Raw genomic sequence first — 21,420 nt, 5'->3', positions numbered from 1 at the left:
AGAGAATGAAACTACATGGCATGCACTCCCAGTCTCAGATGGGAAGTGGAAGAATGGCCACACACTGCTAAACAATTAGGTCTGTCTTGGAAAGAAATTATACTGATGTTTTTTTAAGCGATGCCAGGTGGTTTGTTCACCAAATAATGAGACACTAAATGGATCTAAATATTCTTGGTGGCTGGTAAATGCTTACCTTGGACTCCCTATTCCTCTCTTCAAGAAATTGTTTGCTTTTCCCAAGAGTTTTCTTAAGTAGCTCCTCAGCTGTGATTAAAAGTAAGTAACAGTGGTCTGAAGGTTGGTTAACTTACATTTGTTTAATGATACAGCTCAGGGAACTGCAAGTGCACCTCAAATGCTTCACTGATTTAGTAAACAGTTTCAGCCATCAGAAGACCTTGTTTTTAAAGTCCATAATTCGCTTCCAGAAACAAAAAAAAAAAATCCCAAACTGTTATAGTTTACTTTTCTCTACTTGATCACTGCCCAAGATCCTATTAGAAAGAAAAAAAAAAATAAATCTCATCTTCATTATTTGCAAGAGCAACAAAAACATGGAATCTTTTCTCTGACAGTGCAGAAGGAGGGAACACAAGCTCTGGGAGCAAGAGGTGGCCATGTGTGGGCAGCAGCACAGCAAGGACTGGTGGTGTCCGCAGCCCAGCACAGAGGACCAAAGGAGCCAGGCTGCCTCCAGAGCTGAGAAAAGAAGGGAGAGCCCATACATCAACAGGCTTGTGCAGCCTCTGGGCTCTGCATCCACTGTGGAGCAAATCTGCGGACAAAGAAGGACCTGAGTGCACCTGGCTCCAACACTTCCCAAGTAAAAGCTGGTGGGATGGGCAAGGACCTCAGAGCCAACATGGCAGTAACTTTTCAGGGTCATCCCGTGCCTCTGGGGCCAGAGAATGACCAGCTGAATGATCCCGCTGATCCCTGGGAAACTCCATGTTCCAACAAGAGCTCTGTCTCATGATACAATCCCTGCCCTGTGCTGCTCCATCTTTGAGAACTGGAGAGGGCTCCAGCTCCCAACAAAACTGACCTGGGGACAGAACCCCTCCTGTACAGGTAAAAAACAATTTAAATTAACCTGGGGCTGCTAAGGGAAGGCTTAGGTGTGGGCTGCTCACTTTCCCCCCTGCTGCACTGGCAGGGGTGAACACAGCCTGGTGGGCTGGGGTGGACACCAAGGTTGGCAGAAGCACCAACACCCAGCAGGTGACAGCCCTGGGATGTCACTCAGGAAAAAGGCTTTAAGGGAACAAGTCATTTCAGAACTATCAGGAGACAGCAAATAGAGCAGCCGATGGATTTTGCTTCCCTTTCTTTTTGTCAATTTAGGGAGAGAAGCACATTATAAAAATATTAATAATGAAAAAAAATGCTGTGAATAATACTTCGCTTATGGTTCCTCCTCCAAATATTCAGAATTAGTATTGCTTTGACCATCTTTGTCCGAAGATCGCTCTCATTTCAAAAGATGACTGTTCACAGCCAGAGATTCAGAATTTCTTTTATGTGAATACAAATTGATATTTATGAAAAATCCTACATCTAAAGTACATCTGCTAGAGTAATTTTCTAGAATATTCCACAAAACTCTAAACATACCGAACATTGCAAGGCTTCCCAAGAAGAACTAATTACAATGCCCAAATTAATATTTGAAGAAAATCTTGAAGCAATGGCTCTGTTCTCATTTAAATATGTGACTACTCTCTTTATAATGTGCAAAGCATTATAATCATTTATATATGTTCCAAGTGATATATTACTGAGTTGAACCTAGATTCCCCTTCTTTTGTTCTGGGTTCATAACCTTGCTGTATTATCTTCCATAACTCTATAGCTTGCTAATGCATAATTCAAGCCTCTCTTATTGACAAAAGGCAGCAGAAAGAAAGAATATTTCAATGCCACTTTCCCACGTAGATAGTATTGCTTTCACTTCAGCTGGTATAATTTCCATACTAAAGCCAAATCTTTTAAAGCACATTAAGTATCATTTTCATAGCTTATTTGCAATTGATTCACTGGGACAACTACATCTGTTTACCTCCATCTTCTGAAACTACTTTATTGCAACTTTTTTGTTGGGTTTTATTGGGTTTGGATTTTTTTTTCTTTTTTGAAGTAAGTTTCTTGCCAAAAGAAGAAACTTCAGTTAAAATATTATGCACTAATGCATGACATCAGCTTCACACTAATCTCTTGATTTAACTAGAGCTTTGCTTTAGGACTGGTGTCACAGTTTCCCCAGATACAAGCGCAGAGCGGAACCATTTTGCCATCATCTGGAAAACCCTGTTCTAATATCTTCCCTGTGTAAAGTAACTGTAAAAAAGGCAAGTATCATGTTCCCATGCATCTCTAAGTGGAGCTCAAATTTGTCCTTACAGTCAGCCATGCATCTATGCAAAAATCCCACGGATGTAAATGCAGTTCCTTCAAATACACACAGGTGGGAAGGAAAAGATAGTCCCATTTTTTTTTGCCCATTTTCCATGTGGGTGATGGATACAGAGAACTCCAGTGGTATTCAGTCTCGTCTGAGAAAGAGAATGCCTCCCTCCAATGGTACAGAAGTGACAGAGGCCCACAGATAGACAGAATAATTAAAAACAATTAAAGGCTCCAAGAAACAGCCAAGTATCAACCTTTCCTCATCGTTATCTGGGTGGGTTAAGACTGTCCAATTCTTGTGTCGCCACACTCAATTCAATGTCCTCTCATTAGATCATTCTTCAAAAGCCGAAAAAAGGACACATCTTCCTTTTACAGATGGCTGTGGGGCAGTGAGCAGCTACTCTCCCAGTGAAGAGATTGTCACCACACCCTGCATACAGTCCCTGCTGTGTGGCTCAGCACGCTGTGCTGTGCACGGAGCTGTGCGAGGCCAGGCTCCTCTGCAGCCTTCCTCCCTATCTGTGCATTTATCTGAGCTGTGAGACCCTGCTCTCACCTCATCCAGCTTGCCCTGTTAGGCAGCCTGGGCTCAATCTGCAGCCAGAACTGCCTACACATGCAGCATCCACCACCCAGCCACCATTATTTGTGCTGTCCCTTGGCTGCAGCAAGAGCAGAGTTGCAGGCAGACCCGCTGAATCCAGGAGTGCCGAGGCCCATCCCCACAGCAGCCAGCACTGTGCACTGCACCTCGCTTCTCCAAGCTGCAACTCCTTTGCCTCACAGGCAGCTAAAAGGCAGTCAAGCAGGTAAGTGCCATGGTCAGAGGAGGAATTTGCCCCCGAGGCTGGTGCAGCATCACTTCTGCATGGCAGCCCATGGCAGCTGTAGCGTCAGGAAATGTCTTTTACCATTCAGTGCCCAGCAAAGATGGACACCTACCTAAGAAGCCCTTTATATAATGAAGGAAAACTATAATCTTACAGATTATTCTGCCAAAAGTGGCATGAAAAATTATCAGAGGAGGCCCTACAAGGCACCTGGACTCCCTGGAATCATATTTACCAAACCAGCCCCAGTAATAACACCATCTATCTAGGTTTACAGCTTGGGTGCTTTTCTCTGTGCCACCTCAGCCACTCACCTGTTTCTTGCAAGTTCAACTTCCTGAAGCATTCTGGCTACAGTAAAATGATTTCTCTAAACTTAAGAGCTTGTTTATTTTTTTTCTAAAAACTCTCAAAGACTCATTTTCTGCAGAATACTCAGAAAACACAGCTTGAGAAGCAAAATTCAGGTGGGTTTAATGGTGCCTCCAGCTGTGCCTCATTTCAAAGTCACTGTTTATTCAACAGGATCAATGCAAAGCAGAATTAACTCAAGTTACCAAATACTTTCAATGTCATGGTCTGAAAAAGTAGCAGTTTAGGAGAGTAACACTGCTGTCACTTCTACTATTCCCGTTCTCCTTGCCTCACGTTAAAAACCATGGGATTTCTCATATCATATGCCATCAGAGAAGACAAAATGAAAATAACTTATGTAACTTTGTAGGGAATTCCATATGTTTCTAGCACTAGTACTTTAGGAGTAGTGTAGGAAATGGTGCTGTGACGTAAATCAGCAGCCTCGCCAGCAGCAAGAAAAAGGCCCATGTCATTTTTGACATTTGCTCACTGCCTGTCCTTCTTCCTGGAATTTTGCTTGGGTCTGCCTGGATTTAATTCTAGCACTTGCACACAACCTAGCTCAGGAAGTTCCTGCAGTTCTCACTGAGGTGTGAGAGAGCAGAGCAGAGAGCAGAGCTTCCCCATTTGTGGCTGTGAGCTGGGAAGACAGCAGGTCAGGGGAGGGAGCCCAAGAAGAGCCATCCATGCACATGTGTCACTGTTGGGAAACAGCAAGTACAGATCCCCTTCCCCACCCGAGTGCCAGCCCAGGGCCTGTGGCAGCAGGCAACCTTGTGCTCCCAAGGTACAAGGATGAAGAGCAACCAGAGACTGAGGACATGAGCAAATTTCCACATTAATTCCACCTTCTTGTTAGCAAATTTCCAAGTATCTGTCTTAGCAAGTAGCCCTTAGAACCTACCGCTAGACCTACAGTTCCTGGAGATAAAAAAGGTGCTTCATGTCACACCTGTGCTATGCTTCCTCCTGCCCCTCTAACAATGCACTCCCTAACAAGAACACTCTCTACCCTTGTCAATATTTAAAAAAAAAAAACATCTTGGGAAAAGCCAATTATTCTCATATCCACCCAGCAGAGGGACAGGACTAGGCAAGCTCCTGAATGGACTTCTTGTAAACAGAAAACTCTTCCCAGCTGCCTGTCCCTACTGCTGCTTTGGAGATGTCACCTGTGTGGTACAAGCAACCACCCACATCTGTGTTCACTGAAGGAGGAGAGGAACACAAGGAAGAAAAATTTGGGAAACAAGTAGTCAGGAAACTGGTCACCATTTTACATCCATGGATTTCTGTGGGTGAGGTGACTGCTGAGACCTCCCACTGCTGGCTTCCATGGGGAAAACCAGACCCAGTGTCCCTGCAGCAGCAGCATGACTCTTGTGAAAACTCACGGTAAAAGCAAGAGATGGTTTGGTTTGTGACTACCTTTGCAAAGGGGAACTCCCTCCAATAAACAGAAGAATCATGTTTATTGGAGCACTGCTCCAGCACTGTGTGACAAGTTGTAGACCTCAGAAACCACTTCTGGCTTGTGAATTGTCCCAGGGAAAGCACAACACTGACCAGTCCCAGAAAAATAAGCTGAATTCTGGGAGTAAGATGAACTGGAGGGTCAGTATCCCTTTTATTTTATGTCATAACAATGAATATTTAGAAGATAAATAAGTTTTCTATGCTTAGAAAAACCTTCTGAGGTTCCTGTGGTACTTTGTATTGATGATGATGAAAGATGACATGCACAGCTTTTCAGTTACAGAAAGGGAACATGGGTAACTCACATTTTCTAAACTCCTCACAAGTAACTCACCTGATGACACAGGAACAAACAAATCAAGCCATCTGTACCAATCTCAGATGAACAACTAAAATTTGAGATACAAAGGATTTCACAAAGGAAAGAGCCAAGTGTCTGAAGCCATTTTAATACTGGACATTTTTTCTTAACAACTTTAAGCATCTCCAGCTCTTTTATCCAACATACAAGGCATCTTAAAACATTCTGTATTACAGAATGCTATCTGAATGTACCCTCTAGCATCCTCAAAGGATTGCTCCAGTTCAGCATCTGCTTAAAACACTGCCTTCCTGCCTGCCTTTTTTTTTTTCCTCCTTCTTGCTTGGGGCTAATCAGTCTACTTGTTTCTCTAGAAGAGCAATATGCTTCTCAGAATGCCTTAGGTATTGGAGAGACCCTTCAGTCCACCCTCAACTACTCATAATTATAGTTCTACCTCTGGTTCACTCATCAGTCAAAAAAGCAAAGATCAAAAAAGGCATTCCCTTATTTTCTGTCAGAACATCATTCAGCCTAAGAACATTTTTGTAGAATAAGATGATTCACTGAGATTATATTATGTGCTTATTTTCAGAAGTTTCCAATCCATCTTCCCAGAAGCTGTTTGCACATTCCTTCTTTCATTAGAACAGAAGCCCTCTGCAATAGGCACACAGCTCTTCTGGTTAGGTTTCAGAGTTTCTACTCCATCTCCAAGTTCTTTTGATCTCTCAAATTGTTGACTTTGCCCTTTGTGGCAGTATTTTCACTCAATGGTGATTCCCCTCTGAACTTCTCGCTCCACTTCTGGCCTCTCCTTGGTCCTGTTCTCAGCTTCGGCCTTCCTCAGAGACTGCTTTCCATCTACTTCAATTTCAGAGGGTCAAAACTTAGCCCCTTACTGATATTTCATGTGTTTTCTTCCTCTTTCTTATGGTCCTGTAAGCACCATCCACTGCATTATTCCAACCCACAGAGCTGGGTACCAAGCAAACCCCTGGTCTGTGCTAGCTGCCTACTCAGAACATACCCCTTTCTCCCTCACTAGCAAAAGCATCCCTTCCTTTGACCAGTAACTGGTGGTCAGTTTGGAAATGCTTATACCAAACATATATGGATTTATTTTTTCTATGTACTATTTACTCTGAGACTACCAGCCTCAAACAAAAGGGCACTTTTTTCTACTGTTTTGCGGTGGTTATGGTTTTCTTCCTCCCAAATGCAGTATTAATAAACCCATGGAAAGGAAAAGAACAAAACAAAACAAAACAAAAAAAAAAAAAAGAAAAGAAAAGCAAGGAAAAGTATCTTTGTAACAGCTACTGTATACTTGGAGATAGTTCATGATGTCATCACAAGGGTACAGTCCCACTTGAAAATGTCAGCATTCCCAGAGTCCCATGGAAAGCAACTAATAGGGGACCATGTCTATGCTTTCAATTATCTTCAACTGATTTACACCACTTGCTGTTCCAGAAACAATGGTTTCATAATTTATAATAAAAAACTAAAGTGGAAGGGTTTTTTATGTATCAACAGACTCCATTTAATTTGTGTTACCCTTTAAACAGTGGGAGGAGACTGGTGTTCCTTACCTGTGAGCTCTCAGTGAATCCACTTGTGCTCTGTCTCTGAACACTGGACTGCCCTGAAGTGTGGGGTTCTCAAACACAGCAAAAGAGAAAGGAGAGAGCTCAAGTGGAGAAGACTCTGCATTTCGGTGCTTTGCAAAGAACTACTGCCTTAAAAATAGTGGCTTGCACAGAGACTGGGAAATTTGACTTGCCATGAAATGCAACCTTTCCCCCAATAATCCAACATATTTTATGTATTAAGACTCTAATGAAGAAGTTACCTCTTGCTTTGTTCCAGGACTTGTGACAGATCGGTTTTTCAAGGACAAATCTACACCTATGTCAATGAATTCCAGCACTCCTGGTGGAGCTGCTGAGATACACCTGAGGTAGCCCAGCACAGGAAGGAAGAACAAAACCAAGCACAGGCCTGGTCAGAAACTCTTTAGGCATGAGAAGGAGTAAACAGGAAGGACGCATTCCAACTAGAATAACAGGGTTTTGTTGTTTCGTTAGCTCCAAACATCATGCACACTCTGATGCCTCCAGTAGGACAAATGAAGACACCACAAAGTTTCCCAAAGCCCAAGAATGCAGCAATGCAGAGTTATATAGATTACCATTAAACCTGCAAAATATCAGTGCCTGGAAATCCCCCTAGTGAGAAATTTATATTCTACAGTCAATAGCAAACCACTTTTTGCACCTACCAGCAGATGCTGTTTTCCAAAGGACAATATTCAGTTGTTTTCATTAAAGTTCAGTCTTTGAAAGGACAGAGGCAACAATTTATGCTAAGGTTTATCCCTAATGACTTTTAAGAGTTTTTAAAATACAAATCTAAAAACTGTCTTGGTTTTCCAACTGGCTTAACTTTTTGCAGAATGCATCCATTTATACACAGCATTTCTGACAGAAGGAATTTCAAAAATGCAGCATGGTGGCAGTGTAGCTGATTAGCCCTGTGGACAAAGTTTCTCCAAGCTGGACTACTTTTGGTCAGTGTACAGCATTCAGGATACAAAAATACTCTGCTGGTCTTTCACTTCAGCTATTATAAAAGATATCCCTTACATTTTAGCTAAAATAAACCACACACAAACCAGAGAGAGAGGGAGAGAGAAAGCAAGAGAGAGAGAGGGATGGCAGATACACTGAGAACCTGCAGTGTAGATAATCAAACCCTTTATTGTCTAAGTTACATTAGACTTGCAACACCATAAAAACCTGTTAAGAAGAAGAAACAGTAGATTGGTAGAGGTAGTAGAAAGTCCCTGTAACAGTCATAAAAGGGCTTTACAGGAGTGTGTCATGCCAAAAAAAACGTATCACGTTGCTTGAAAGAGCTGATCAAAGCCCATTTGACTAAATAAATAAGAACACAACTCATTTTAAATACTATGGTCTAACTAAAATAACAAATCAATACAATACAATGATAAAGAAAAAAACCCAGAAATCGTGGGATTCACTTTCAAAAACAGATGGTCCTTAAGGTTGGTTTTCCCCCACCCACTCTTATTTCTTGTTTAATTAAGTGAAAATCTCACTTCTGTGCTATAAACAGCATATAATTATTTAAACTGATTTCCCCTACTGTTGTTTTTCATGAAACTAAATTATGATTGTAAACTTTGCTGATTAGTACCCTGGCAATGGCAGTGACAGCACTAGCTTCTCTGGCAGGAATTCGAGAAGAAAATTCCAGAAAGATGGTTTTGGCTCTAAATATTAACTCAGATTTTCTAGTTCAGCTTCCCAAAAAAAAAAAAATATAATTAAAAAAAGACAGAATTTACAAATGTACACTACACTTTTGTGCCAGTTTGGGTATAGAAGAGTTTTTAATAACTAAACCACAAACAAACAGGTTAAGCAACTAGCTTTTTTGCATTCCTGAACTGTCACCATTACTTTCTCTCATGGAAAATATGACTCAGAAAAGCAACAAAACAAAAGAAAAAAAAAATTTAAAAAAATCAAAAACAAAAGAGAAAGCTAGTGCAAAACCAAAATGATAATCATTAAGCAACACAGCAAAATATTTCATTACTTCTTTTCTTTTTTTTTCTTGGTGTACAATGGAATGTGTCTATGCAACCTTCCTCAAAATAACTTCACAGAACAGTTAATTACAATAACTTTTAAGTACTTGCACAGACATTCCTAACTACACCGAGACATAGAGAGAATTCTGGTTTACATCTCGTGTAATAGCATAAGGAAAATCTAGTTTAAAAAAATATAAGAAAGGAAGTTAATTTGCATTTTTGCGAGTGTTGCAAAGTAACAAAACCTGTCAAGTAATTTAAAACAAATAACAAGTAGTATCCAGCCAAAATTACTGGCTAGATTTTTTTTTAAAAAGCAACCCCCCTGCCCACCTGTTAGAACAGAAAGATCATGTTTTAAGGGTTTTTTTCTGCTTTTTTTTTTAACAAATCTTTTGTCAGAAGCCCATTTCTACAAAAACAGCACTATTCCATTACTGTATTAAGTAAACTGTGGTCTCACCTGTATTAAAGGTTAGCATCATTTCTGTACATGTAAAATTATTGCTTTTTTTTGAAAAATATATTTAGCATGCTAGTTGTTTTTTTAACTCCATTTCCTGCCTTTACAAAATGTTACAATTTAAAAAAACAAACAAACTAGTAAAGCTTTTGCAAAAATTTTCACAGAACATTTTCTTTCAAGGCAGCAGTAACTTTTGATAATGCATAAAATTATATGTGCAAAATCTGAAACTTTCAGAAATATTACCATCACACATAGTGTCACAGCAATAAGAAAAGAAAATATTTATATCTGTTGAATACATTTTTAATTGCTTACACTGCATGGTTTAACAACCTGTTATGTGCCACAACCCCACCTTGAAAACTTGCAGTTAAAGAGTTACTGTAGAAGAGGTATATAAAGCTTTTTTTTTTGCTTTTTTTTTTTTTTTCTAACACCACCAGTGATCACCAAGTACAAGACATGACACATTTATATGAACATTAACCTGCCACCACAAAAGAAGTTCCTTGTCTTTCCAGAATGTCAGCGGGCCCAAGGCGGAGCAGCAGCTGGTCTGCTGAACCAAACCAGGAGCAGAGAGCACCTTATGGCCCCAGGGCTGCCTGAATCCGTTCAGTGACACCTTTTCTCTTCTAAACAGACAGATCAGCGGTGTTAGACAGCTCAATTTTTTTTTTCCTTTTTAATTTTCATTAAGTAAAGACTTCCTTTGTGACCAGGTTGAAGAAAGTAGCCCTGTTACAAAAAAAAAAGGTCCTGAGAGTGAAACACAGAAGCCTGTTTTTTTCCTTAGTGTTCAACTAGCTTTTCTTTTCCAAAGCAGAATAGAAGCTTTTCTCGGGAAGTGTTTCAATTTCCATATTCACATACTATTAATGGTGCGCAGTCAAGAGCAAGAGCACTAGAAATGCAAGTGGTCCCCAAACTGCAATGAAACAAACCATTGCAGAATGACGGTCTTTCTCTTTAGTCCCTTTAATCCTTCATCAAGCATTGCTTTCTCAGCACCGAATGCCACCTTTTCCCTGCACCCCCCATTCTTCCTCTCTCTGTTGTTGTTTTGTTTTTTTTTTTTTTAATTTGCTTTTCAGCATGACAGGCAGTGGCAGTTTCATTAATTAATACTTCTCTCCAGCCCTCGAATCCACTGCTGTTTTTCAAATGTATCAAATAGTCATTGTGAGCATCAGGGAGGTTTTTGTTACAGTGCTTAACTTCTTCATGCTGTCCAAATCACATAAAGTTTCATTTTTCCAGTGTCTCAAACTTCTCTTGATTAATATAGATGCCTCGTGCCGCCACAGTGCTTGCCAACTCCACTGTTTATTATAAAGGAAATAAGGAACCATGGGACTGATTAGTACGTCAATTTATATATATCTTGTGTAGCATCTTCATTTATTTTAAGATGATTAACAGCGCGAAGGCACCCCCCTCCTGGCAGAGCGCTGCTCCCAGCCTCGTGCAGCAGCTCCGGGTGCGGCCGTGGCTGGCAGGGGGATGCTCTGGAGCACAGGGGGCTGCCGGGGCTCCTCCACCCGGGATCTAGGTTCCCTTCCGGAGATGCAGCATGTGGGTGACCTCTGCGCTGCCGTGGTCCCTCCCCTGCAAGAAGGACAACACAGGGAAAAGCTCATTCTCACCCCTGCTCCCAGGCATGACCCTCCAGCAAGTTCTACCGGCATTCATTACCCTTTATTAGCATCATGCACATTCATCTTGACCACCACGTGAGAACATTTTGGGTTTGTTTTTTTTTTTAAGCATATCCACCAAGAGCAAAGCATGTCAGGCCCACAGAAAGTCTGGGATGGACCAGAACTATAATAACAGGATCTGGTGGAGCAGGTCAGAGAAGGCTGAAAACATGAAGGGAAAGCAAAGACGTCCAAGAAGTGGAAAGTATGTGCTAGCCAAAAGGGATTCACAACTAGATCAGTGTTTTCAAAAGGCTGAAGTTTGAGATCACAGAGGCAGCTAAATGAAGAAAAACTGAATTCTTGTGCAGGTCTGTCAAATGCTAAGGCGGCTTTTTTTCCCCCCTTGTCATCTTCCTTTTATTTTCTTAGACAATTTTCATGAATAATTACCACGTTGAAAAAAAATAGCAAGGATATTCTAAAATCAAGTGAAATTAAAGATAACATCATGAATAAGTGGGAGCCTGCAGCTCTCAAGAAAAGCTTTAAAATGACATTTAGAACATCACTGTCGGAACAATGCAGTTTACAATCCTGATCCTAAAACAACATGGCAAGATTAATCTTACATAAATGCATTATCCTTAAGCTAAAGTCTTGATGAAGTGAAACAGACCATTTTAAATTAATGCAACATAAAATACAGCACCCATGTAAAATCCAAGCAAGTTTCAAGCTGTGCCTATGGCAGCCCTCGAAATAGCTAAAGAAAGCCCAGCTCTGGTTGACATAATGTATTAAGTGCATCTCTTTTGTTAATAGATTTAGAAAATTCCTAATTAAACCTGGCCCGAGATTCATGACATTTACCAGTCAAAGTTTCGTTTTAAGTCGGAAAGATTTGCAACAAAATTAAAGAAAAAAAAAGCTGCTGTACAGACTGCAGTATATTTGAAATGTAGGAAACAGTAACTGAATGAGAGATGTGATAAAACTTCCTTAGTTGGATGCTGAATTTCCCGCAGTAAACGAAGAAAGATGCTTTACATTTTTGTGTGGCTGCATCATGCCTGAGAGACACAGCCACAATTCCAGGAGGAGGCATCCATCACTGGAACGCCTCATATCGAACCGGCTCCACGTACACGGGGGAGCACAGCAGAGCTCCGTGGGGCTGGGAAGGAAGGAGGGAAGGGGAAGGGAGGGGATGGCAGGCACCTTGCCCCACTTTCCCTGGGAAGAAAGTGAAAAAAGGGGTGTAATTAGGAGCGCTCTTTTGGGATGGACGGTCTGCAAGGTGGTGAAGGCATGCCCTGCATGTCATGGACCACACAGCACAAGGGATGCAGGAAAAGAACAATCCATCTTCCCCATAGCTGCAAGGATGGCACAGGGGGGTGGAGGTGCTGGGTGGCTGAGCCCCTCTCAGGCACAGCTGTGCTCCCAGTTTCACTGGCGAACAGGACCTGAGCTTCACGTGTGCCAAAACCCACCCAGGGGCTCACCCCCCTGTACTCACACCGTCCCATGGTATGGTCACATTTTGAACCAGCTGATTGAATTCTTCCTGAAATAAAAATGCTTTCCCTTTCAAAAAGTAGGCTTTCCTCACTTTCAGTGAAAAGCAGCAGATTTTTACGTGAAACCTACAGCTTCCATGCCAAAAGCTGCTCTCACAGCAACTTCTAGGGCTTTTCCCCAGTTAACAGGAAAAACCCAGTTTGTGTGCATGTTAATAAGATGGAGACAGGTCATTGCATGACATTGAAGTAAACTGCAAGGAGCACAGATACCACTGCAGTTTGCTAGCAAGGGACAAGTGTTGGGACAAGAACTACAGCTCCTAATCCTGTCTCTAATGCTCATAAAGTAACAGACGTACAGAACATGCATATTACTCAGATGCCAGTACAGCAGCCTCCATGGTTCCTTGATTGTTTGCATTATAATCTCCATATGTATGAACGAGACAAATTAGGTTGCCACTTATTTGTTCATTATCTATTATTTTGATTAATGGAATTCTTGTTCTCAGAATAACTATTTAAAAATAACATTTGCAATAATGAGGACTGAACTATTAATCATGATCTTTGGAACAAACTCTGGAAGGAACTGGGGCAAGACATTTCATATGAACAAATGTCATAAATAGGACTTCTAACAGACAGTACTAGAATTCTGAGCGCAAGAAAACCCAAACCAGCCAAACTCAGAAACCAACAGTTTAAATCACTTTTTAATCTGTGTTATGTTTCTTTGTCTCCTCCCCTTCTCTGTAAAGTTGCTTTAGGACAAGCAGAGCCATAGTATTGCTGGACTATAAAAACATTACAGGTAACAGATGTCCCCAGCTTTCCCCCCAAGCTCCTTTACAACACATATATAGACATGTATATAGTGTTTTCTTGATGGCTCTTTCCAATATTTCTATCCTCCAAGTTTAGGCTATTCACATTTATGTGATTTCAAGTATTGAATGCTGCAAGAAATATTTTTAAATATTTATAGTGGAGAAAATAAAGATTTATGGACCACTCAATGAGGGGTCACACAGTACCCTTGTCACATAGTAGGCACAGGACCTACTGCACACCTGTCATTTCAGTGAATGAGGCCCAAGAGCTTTTTCACAAAACAGGCCAATATTACTGCCTTCTGGCATGGGGCAAGCTTCAGCCAGAGAATTCAGCATACCAACAGTTTGGGTTTTTTCCATGGGCTGCAGCTTCTAATTGATTTTCTGTAAATAAAAGATTGTTTTTCTGGAGAGAACAAAGGTTGGAGTTTTGGAGACTTAACTTGTTTCAGTCACACAGAAGATGGAGAACTTGGTGTCTCTGGCTCCAGTGCTGCAAATATGGTTCATATACATATACACTCTATTAGAGAGAGCTCTCCCTCATTGCTAACCAGGAAATCATGCCTTTTGAAAACCCAATTTCTTGTCCCTTAAAATTTTTAGAGTGTATTGATTGACACTATTGATAGAGCATAAACTACATTCCTAAAGCAGGCCAGGTTTTTATACAGCTTTAAAAACACAGAAGGAGTTAAAACGCACGGCGTACACGTTAGAAACTGCCACTACTGCTGTCACACGGTGAAAAAGCAGGCTCCAGACTGACTCCTGTACCACTGGGAATTGGGCTTCTGGCTGCAGCATCAGGCAGTGCCTCTGGAATGACCCCACGCTTTAGGAGAGCCTTGCTTTGAGAGACACACACGTGGTTGCAGGGCCCCTTCTGAAGGGGAGCCAGCTTTTGTCTTGCCATGTATGTGCAATTGGATTGTACTCCTCGAATTCATGCCTGCTGAATCATGTCTCTGGCTGTTGCTTAAGAGTATTCCAAATTAAGATACATATTCATTGTAGATAAGCAAGTTTCATTATGTATATACTGGGATATTTAGCATTTATAAAAATATTCAGAATATTCAATATGTTTAATATGGCAGCTTTTCAAGAGAATCTACATGACTTAGCACAGATTGTATTGACTTGGGGTATGTAATGAGAATTTTTTGTCCTTTACAGAAAGAAGAGTAGGAAATATTCCAAAGTTCATGGGAATTTAATTTAAGTTAAAATGTCATTCTGTTGTGGTTTTTTTAAAAGCATTCAGGTAGAAATAAGAAACCACCATAAGTAATGTTATGAATGAACATCTTATTTCCTACATTTTATTTATATTTCACTGGTGCTGATAACAAAGCATGAAACACAGCCCAGTGCTAATAGTAACAAAACTGTGTGTCTGATCTTTTTTACACACTCCTATAGGTAACCTCCTTTTCACAGATGCTGAACACCTGCACCTCCTATTGGTGGTTCACTACCCTAAAATAGGGTTCTTATTTAGACACCTAAATATAGGTTTAGCTAGCTCATTTTTGAAAACGCCTGGCTGTAGACCCTATTTTTAACATGCAGAATTAGAATTATTCTGTGATAAAACTGCTATTCAATGTAGCACTGCTGTAAGCTACAATGCTGGGGGATTTTAAAAGCCCTACCTAACATTGTTTCCTAAACCTTAAGAGATGATCTGGCTGACTAGAGAAGGGAATGGCGGAACTGTGAAATACTAATGCTAATATTTTTACTCTTTAGCAGACTACTCAGGGGAAGCTATTTTACCTGTGAGGTGAAAACATTATGTAAAGTGAATCATTTCCACTTGACATCAAAAAAAAAAACAAAAACCTCTTCCCTTCTCAAACCACCGTATAGGTAACTATTGTTTCTTGCTCGGAGCATATGCACGGCACTTCTGTAACTTGAACTGACTTTACACCCTAAACTCTCATGAATAGATCTGTCCCCAATTAAGAAATGAAATGAAGACATGGAGTGACAATGTCTAAGTGGGAAATGGTAATGTTAACAGAATGCTGCAGGCACCGTTCTCACTGAGAGCTCATTTCTGCGCTTCTAAAGGCCCCTACAGCTGTGGAAATGAGAGTATTCCCTCTGTAACGCCCAGGGACTGTGCAGGTGGAGTCTTCTGAGGCGGCACAATGCCTGCCTGCAACGAGAGCCAGCGAAACAGCAGACACTGAATAATCCCCCCCGACACAGACGTTGACAAATTGAGACAAAGGTTGGTACTGAGGAGCAAACAAGACAAAAGAAAGGGAACGATCTCCTGCAGGAGTGATCACACCACATCTTCTGTGGCAGAAATACTGACTGGCACGAGATGAAGCCATTCAAGAAGCTAACCCTTATTCAAGTGCTCTGCTGTACTGAGAGATGCTGTAATTTAATCAAATGCTTCGAGGCAGACTGGCAGATAGACAGAGCAAGCTACCTTTGCTATGGAAGAAGCCAGTCAGTAAATTATGGCATGACAATAGTTTACAAAGATGAGATTATGAGTCAACTTATTGTGCAGTAATATAACCCAAATTACAAAAAGAGTCCAGATCTGGTCTGAGCTGCCATATTTCTTTTTGGATATATACAGTCAGTCCAGAATTTTTTGGAAATGTATTTCCAACTTTGACCTCATATTGTCCTCTAGAAGAAAGCCCAGATTCCTCCAGAATGTGAGCTCAACTACACATGAGAGAAAACATGAGCATGAATAGATGCAAGAGCGTTTTAAAAGATGTTTAGGTTTATTAATCTATGTTACTAAACTGATGAAAATCGAAGAGTAGCTGAGCAAGTTAGCAGAGAGCTGCAGTGTTTCATTCTGTTACACTGACTGTATGCATCTGTCTCTGTTACTCACAGATGTGTCCTTGCATAATTTCATCAGATAAGCCGTGTAAGGGGGACACTGCAACGTAACTTTGCAGCTACTGTCCCACAAAAGTACAGCAAACATTGCTCACAACAACAACCGATGTGCTTTGCCATCTAGGAAACTTTATGAGAATTGTTGTACCCTCTTACAGGTTGGTGTCAATTCAGACACTCCTGTGACAGAGGCTGGGCTCTTCATGCAGCCTTCGGGCAAGAAAGATGCAAGGGCACAAGAGAAGGTGCCAAGAGTCTTCATGAAGGGTGCAGCATATGAACTAGGCAGCGTAGTGGTGCCTAGTGAGAATGTTTACTGAGCAAGTAGAAACCAATTCCTAAATGTCTTCATGTTGGGAGTAGCATGAAGATGCAATCTCTAAGCATGGTTAAAAACATCTGCAACAGTTTATTTAGTAAGAGACAGGAGAACAGGGGCTGCTATGGTGAAAATTAAACTAAGAAGGAGGATGAAAGGAAAAATAAGTGATGCTAGAGGCAGTTTCACAATGGAAGAGAAGTACCCATGAGAGGGTGTGCTTGCTCTGAAACAAACCTGCCAAGCTGCAAATGGAATGGGAAGGTCCAGGCTGTGACACTATTCTCCAGCGATGTAAGATACACTAAACAAATTCAGTTTAATGATTTTCTATGTAACAGCTTTGTCATGTATAATTCAGAGCTTTGAAAAGTGTTTGTTAAGACAGGAAACTGTATACAATAAACAGGAAAGCGCACTAACAGAGTCCATGGAAACTGGTGGATGAGAACTTTTCTAAGTCAGATACTGGGTATCAGGGTGCAAATACTCCTCAGAAAAATACAGACTAAACGTTAGTTGTCTTGTTGCAGCAGAAAATGTGTTAATTGTAAAAGTAAATTTCCAAGAGTTCTTCATGTACTATCTCTCTATTACACGTCAGAGCACATTACAGAGTTACCCATCCCACCTAGTCCCCAGTAAGCCAGTATCATGTTTATTTAAACACTAACTACCTGCCTTACAATTAACTGACTCTCTATATATCAGATTCTGATAAAATGCTTTAAAAATTTAAGAGCGAAAAATTAAGCAATACCATTATTATTTATACACCTTATAGAACAGTCAGTGCTTTAGTGATGAGTATCACTGTGCAATTTTTTCCCAGATACCACATTAAAAACCAAACACCCAATTAATTGTAAAACATACTTGTTTTGGGGCATCTGCGGAGGTGGTGTGAACTTCAGTACCTCGGAGTCCATTAGACTCAAATACCACTGTGGGAACAAGGGGGCTTGTTAACAGATGAACATTCAAGCTTCGTTAGTGTGTGTACATTATTTGAGACCATTACAGATTAACCACGTTCAAAAAAAGACACCAGCTACTAGCCTGTGGCCGGAAAATACCAATTTACCGTAACACTTACTGTAAGAGAGTGTGCTAATGGCAGCCTAGGGCCACTGCCCTTTTTAATTCAGACTTCAGCGCTGAAGAAAGCAATCACTGACAACATTATTTATCAGTGTATGTGTAAAGGGACCCTCTTCTTGCATTACTTACCATTTGGCTTCTGTCATTTTGCATCAGACTGGCTTATGTATGCATCATTCACACTTTTGAGGAGCAACCTGCTACTCTCCCTGTCTCCTGCAATGCTCAAGAGGGCTCACTACACTGGTGGCTTCAGCGTCTTCCTGCTTCAACCACAGACTGTGTCAGGTTAAAAAAGGCTGGCAGGGATTTCCCATTTTAGGGCTGACCAGTCTGAGGGAAAATCTCGTTTCCCACAAAAATGTTCCTGTCAACAGCAACGATGAGGCAAAACAAAGCCTTATGTTGTGCTGAAAGGGGTACTTTGATTTCAATTTGTGCTGGTGGCAACAGAATTCATTAGCATATTCATTTCTGAGTACTCTACTCTCTAATTAAAATAAAACATTTGCAAACAGACTTATCTTAAATGCATTGGAATTTTATGGAGTTCGGGCAGGGATCAGGTAAGCAATATTTGGAGAACAAGAGCAATAGTAATAAAAATAAAAAACCTGTCTATTAGATTTAGGTTCTCGAATTACTTAGGTTAACACAGTACGTGAAATGTAATTCTTGGCATTTTGTTAGGTGAATCTGAAACAGGCAAGTGGGAAAGGGAGAAAGTAAGAGTGAGTGTGAAAAGATACCTGCATGGGACCTCTGATGAGTCCTGAGGTGGCTGGGTTGGGTAAAGCATTTTCCACATTCTCTGCAGACACAGTCTCCTTGGCGTGTTTGTGTCCTGAGCATCCCTGTAGTCAGGAGAGAAGGGGGGGGTGCGTGGTGGGGGAGAGGAGAGAGGAAAGTTGAGAAGAAAACATTATGCCAGAAGAAAACATCATTAGTATGTCTAATGTGTCATTATGTGAGGCTACCTTCAGGCCCTGGATGACAACTGTCAGCCTTCATCTAGGCACTGGCTGACAGGCCAGGCACACACAGGACTGCAAGAATGCATAAATTACATTGAATTAAAAAATGCTCCCCATGATGTGCCCGCACCAGGACTGGCATGTCAGGTGTGCGCTTTTCAGAGCAGCTGGATCCACTTCTCAGCCATCACCCAGCTTTGTCAAGCAGTACATCAGGCAAATCAAAGTGACTCCAGCGTGGCGGAGACAAGTCACATGGATAATAGGAAGTGAGTAGGACCAGAGCCCGACTGTCCCCCCCAGGCTGCAATACCTCAGAGACAAATGCAGAGCGAGTGGAGCCATCGCAGACTGATCAAACCTTTCGCCCCTGCCTACCTGCCTGCCGGTGCTGCTCTGACCCTGGACCTCTGAGGCACAGACGAAAGACATCCGTGAATGAAAGTGTCATTCCGGACATTTTGAGCTGGTAGCAGCACAGCAGCCTTCCCCCAGCCCTGGGTAAACATGTTTTCTAGGCCATTAGCATTTGTGGAAAACCGCTCAAACCTCTCCTTTTTCTCCAAAGGTCAGTTTACAGCATCTGACTTAAAGGGCTGGTCTTTGTCTTTTTGCTGCTGATCAAAAAAGACACATTTGACTTTTATTGGGCTTTATTATTTAAAAAAAATGTTTGAACATCATCTTTTCTATTTTGGTAAAACACCCTCTTTGGAAGAAAAGAGTTGATGTTTCCATTTGCCACTGGAATACTTTGGCTTTTAAAGAAATCCTGAGAGGGATGTCAACAGAAGTGAAGTTTCAGCTTTTCTTTCATATTCCCCCCCTCTCCCCAGTTACAGCATTTAAAAAGAATAAAATTGTGACCAAAAAAGTAGCAACATAAAACCTCCACACAACTGAAAAATCAACTGCAGGATGCCACAAAATACGTCCAAAATACGGATGCTGCATCTGAAGAAAATGAATGGAGAAGAAGACAGCTGCCATTTACTCTGCTGGTATGATGCCAAGCATCCTGAGATGGTTTTCACCAGACCATATACTACAAAGAAATGTCTTGCTGCAAAAAAAATTCCAAAAAAATACCCCACTCACAGATTGTTTTCTTCCTTTATAATAGCACCTCCTGCAGATGGCAGCACAGTCTGCATAATGCATCTGAATACTCACAAAATTAAGTTTCTGACCATCAAATACAAGAACATGTTTTGGGGAAATACTCAGAGAAGGTGCACACACAAAAAAACCCAAACAAATAAACAAACAAACAAAACCTAGAGGGAAAAAAAACCCTAACAAAATAAATTTTTAAATATCACATAAGTGTTCTAAATACCAATGAGAACCTTACTGAACTGTAACAGGATGGCTTGCCTTGTAAGGCAGTCAATATTAAAGCAGGATTTCTGAGCTGTTGTGAGCATTTGTCCCCTCACTGCCCAGAACTGTAGCTGCAAGCTGGAAAGCAAAGCTGAGGAAAGTGTGTGGAGGAACCAGCTGTGGCCTTTGCAGGAGTGCCACGCTGACTGCTGGACAGGCAGGGACTGGCAGAGTAGCTTTGTGAGGCCCAGGAGAGCTGGGTTCCTCAGGTCATGGCTCTGACACCTCTGGAAAGACATTGAAACCCTCTGTAACCCATGTTTCCTTCTGTTGAAGGGGAATACAATTATCTCTGCAGCCGTCACCAACCTGCTCCACCAGCCTTCATGGAAGCACCTCTCCCACCCACGAGGGAAGGCTGAAGATGCTGTTTGTAAACCCATGTTCAAACACCAAGGATGAGTGGGTTAAGACTTTCACCTAACCCCTCCCTAGCACTCACTTTAAGGAAGTTACTCAAAAAGCAGGTGGAAAAAATTGATTGCTTCCAGGTGTATTTGCCATCGTTGGATTTCCCAGGTAGCACCAGAAGGCTTTTGATAGTTCAGAGCTTTGAGCCATGGGCATACTGCACAAGGCAATACCCCTGTGAGTCATCACTCAGGTTATCCTTTAGGTGAACAAAAGGGGGTGGACAACCACAGGTGTTCCAAAATTCAGGTAAAGGAACACCACTGTGTGAATGGGAATTCCTGTGAAGTCCATGCTCAAATCTGGTCTCAAAGGAGCCCTGAAGTAAGAGTGCATCTGCTGCCATAACCCACCCTTTCCCAATATATAAATGGCATGAATAAAATAAATAACCTCTATAAAATATAACAGTAAGACTCTCTACAGGCATTTCAAAAGACTGGGAAGTGTGAAACAAAACTAGCCTAGCACAGCAAGCTTCATGTTTGCAGCTACATCACGACAGTACCGAAAACAACTCTCTCCCAAGGACACACTGGAACAAACACAAACATCAAAGAAATGATCCCAAAAACAAATGCAGCCACGCAAAAGGAAGTTGAACACTGTACTACCACACACTAAAATACTCTAGTGCGATCCAAGATGACATCATATACAAAAAAACCCCAAGGAAAGTCTATTGGGAATATTCAACTGAGGGAAAAAAACATGACAAATAGTATACATAATCCAGATTTTTGGATGTCCTTTATGTCATAATTGCCATATTCACATTACAGTATTAAAGCTAAATGGGATGATGCATACTGACTCAGAGGACTCAGCCTATCTAGAGCCATATGTTATTTCAGATGAAGTTCAATTACCC

General features: G+C 41.3%; 1 protein-coding gene across 6 annotated transcripts in view; it reads right to left on the bottom strand.

Moving 5' to 3' along the window:
• Positions 1-8,118: 8,118 nt before the first annotated feature.
• The window catches only part of ZNF516 (zinc finger protein 516), a 100,408-nt gene continuing 87,106 nt past the window's right edge, over positions 8,119-21,420 (bottom strand). For 2 of the 6 annotated variants that reach the window (XM_030265889.4, XM_072924459.1), the window contains exons 4-5: positions 18,531-18,635; positions 10,170-11,078 (exon numbers count right to left, since the gene is read on the bottom strand). In XM_030265889.4, coding sequence (XP_030121749.4) covers positions 10,831-11,078; positions 18,531-18,635 — 353 coding nt within the window. In that variant the 3' untranslated portion in view covers positions 10,170-10,830. Of the gene's footprint in view, positions 11,079-12,634; positions 12,681-17,556; positions 17,625-18,530; positions 18,636-21,420 lie in introns of all 6 variants that reach the window. The other 4 variants (XM_030265892.4, XM_030265890.4, XM_030265891.4 and 1 more) reach the window with 4 other exon arrangements.

Source organism: Taeniopygia guttata, chromosome 2 (assembly GCF_048771995.1).
Source record: "Taeniopygia guttata chromosome 2, bTaeGut7.mat, whole genome shotgun sequence".
NCBI lineage: Eukaryota > Metazoa > Chordata > Aves > Passeriformes > Estrildidae > Taeniopygia > Taeniopygia guttata.
Note: the sequence above shows the minus strand (reverse complement) of the source record. Positions and strands in the feature narration are given on the sequence as shown.